At 37.5% G+C, this 1,914-nt stretch overlaps 1 protein-coding gene across 4 annotated transcripts in view; it reads left to right on the forward strand.

Moving 5' to 3' along the window:
- Nucleotides 1-1,802, forward strand: part of LOC119592523 (BTB/POZ domain-containing protein 10-like) — a gene marked incomplete at its 5' end in the record, with an annotated part of 12,483 nt that extends 10,681 nt beyond the window's left edge. For 2 of the 4 annotated variants that reach the window (XM_037941377.1, XM_037941378.1), the window contains 1 exon segment: nt 323-1,800. In XM_037941377.1, the coding sequence (XP_037797305.1) occupies nt 323-352 (30 nt within the window). 4 annotated transcript variants of the gene reach the window in all.
- Nucleotides 1,803-1,914: the final 112 nt, after the last annotated feature.

The raw sequence follows: 1,914 nt of genomic DNA on the forward strand, positions 1-1,914 counted from the left end.
TTAGTGTTATGAAAGTAAAGAAAGAGAAGGTTAGAAACTATACCCCAGAAAGGGTGAAAAGTCATTTTGCTAAAACAGTGAAGAGCTCCAGACTTAGCTCTCCTTCTGTACATCGTTGAAGATAATTCTGATATATACTGAGAATTATATCTATCTTTATTTGAATTTTCCCAACTGTATGCAGTGTAATATTTTAGAGTGTTATTGCATTTATATTTGATACCCTTGTGTCCCATTGTATATACAAAAAAAAAACAGGAATGAAAAAATCTTACAGTTGGTACCTCAGAAGAGACTGCAGGGCTTCATTTTTTTATTGCAGGTGAGCGGAGGCCATGAGGAGGTAGCCTGAAGGGGAGCAAACATAGCAAAGAGATCCATCATCTCGGCTGCTCCTGCACCAGTGCCGCCTTTGTTGTGGAGGTCCTTTCTCCCTCGCATTCCTGCTGCCTCAAGCTCCTTTGCTGCCAGTGCACCTCTTCTTCACCGTGATGCCTCGCCACAGAACCCCCAGAGTGATGCCAGCACCAGCTTCTGGTCATGCCTGTTTTGTGGGTGTTTGATTGACAAACTACCGGCTTACAAGGATATGCTGTTTAGGAAATCCTATGAGAGATTTTAAGAAGTGAGCTTTCAGAGTTAAGCATGGGATATGTAAATTTGTGGGTGTTATGTATATATATACAGGGACTTAGTTTTGAATCTTGTTCTAGTAAGGCTAAGCTTTGATACTCATTTCATATGGAAATAAGAAGTTGTGGAATGCATAGGTCCTTTGAAACTTTCCACTGTTGTATGTTAATGTATTGAAAGTGAGGTATTAATGCATTTCTGAAACATTGTGCAGCTACAGTTGAATAGCTTCATTTTTTTGTATTATGTTTGCCCATGTACCATTACAAGTGTTGTCCTACATACGAACAATAATGCTTAGTTTCCTCTTGTAATAGTCATGTTCAACACCATGACCTGCCATTGCCTTATGAAATATTATGTATCAAATATTATCCATAATGGTTGGGTGCTTTTGGTAAAAATCATGCATGCAAGATGATCTTTGTTCTTCACGCAAGTATAGTTCATACTAGACCATGTTATACAGATGAAAGAGATAAGATCCTTCTTCTAATGCCATTGTATTTCTGCCATGTATGATTTTTTCTATTTTACTCTTTCTATCTCTCCCTTTCCAATATAAATGTACATATATATTGAAAGGCAAAGTGATGCTCATAATATCTCTGTTTTCTTTCTATTCTTTACTCTTCTTGGCATTTAGTGAATAGGGTATCTTCTATTTTCCAAATATACACACAATAACTGATTTCACAAACTACGTTATTTTTTTAGGTGTTATTCATGTGAAAGTAGCATCAGCCTTTCTGTAAGCATTTGCTTTTGATGCTAATGATAAACCATTATTTACCCTTTCTCATAATGTCGTGTGATTACAGTATTACAAAAAAAGGCTCAAAAATAAGCTCAGCTAATCATAGGTTACTATTATTTACAAGGTTCTTTCACCAGAATGTAATTTTGGTTGAGTCACATATCAAGGTGAAGATTTTTATGCAAAATTTTTCCCTTGGGATGTGTCTCATCAGGTGTTATTGGTTCCTACCATATCCTTTTTTTTATCCTTGGGTGTTTTCCTTCAGTTGGTTATATTTTTAATCATCATCTTTTGTTAATCCTCCTTTACATCCTTCTCCCTCATCTCTCTTCCCTTCTCACTTCCCCTACTTCTTCCCTCCTTCATCCTTCCTCTTCCTTCTTCCTCCCTCTTCTTCCCTCTGTCCTCTCTCTTTCTCTCTTTCTTCTCACCTTCTCTTCATCTCCATTTTCTCTCTCCCTCTCCACTTCCTTTCTTCTTTCTCTTACTCCACCTCAGCTTCCTCCCCACCCCTGTTTCAG

Source organism: Penaeus monodon, chromosome 30 (assembly GCF_015228065.2).
Source record: "Penaeus monodon isolate SGIC_2016 chromosome 30, NSTDA_Pmon_1, whole genome shotgun sequence".
NCBI lineage: Eukaryota > Metazoa > Arthropoda > Malacostraca > Decapoda > Penaeidae > Penaeus > Penaeus monodon.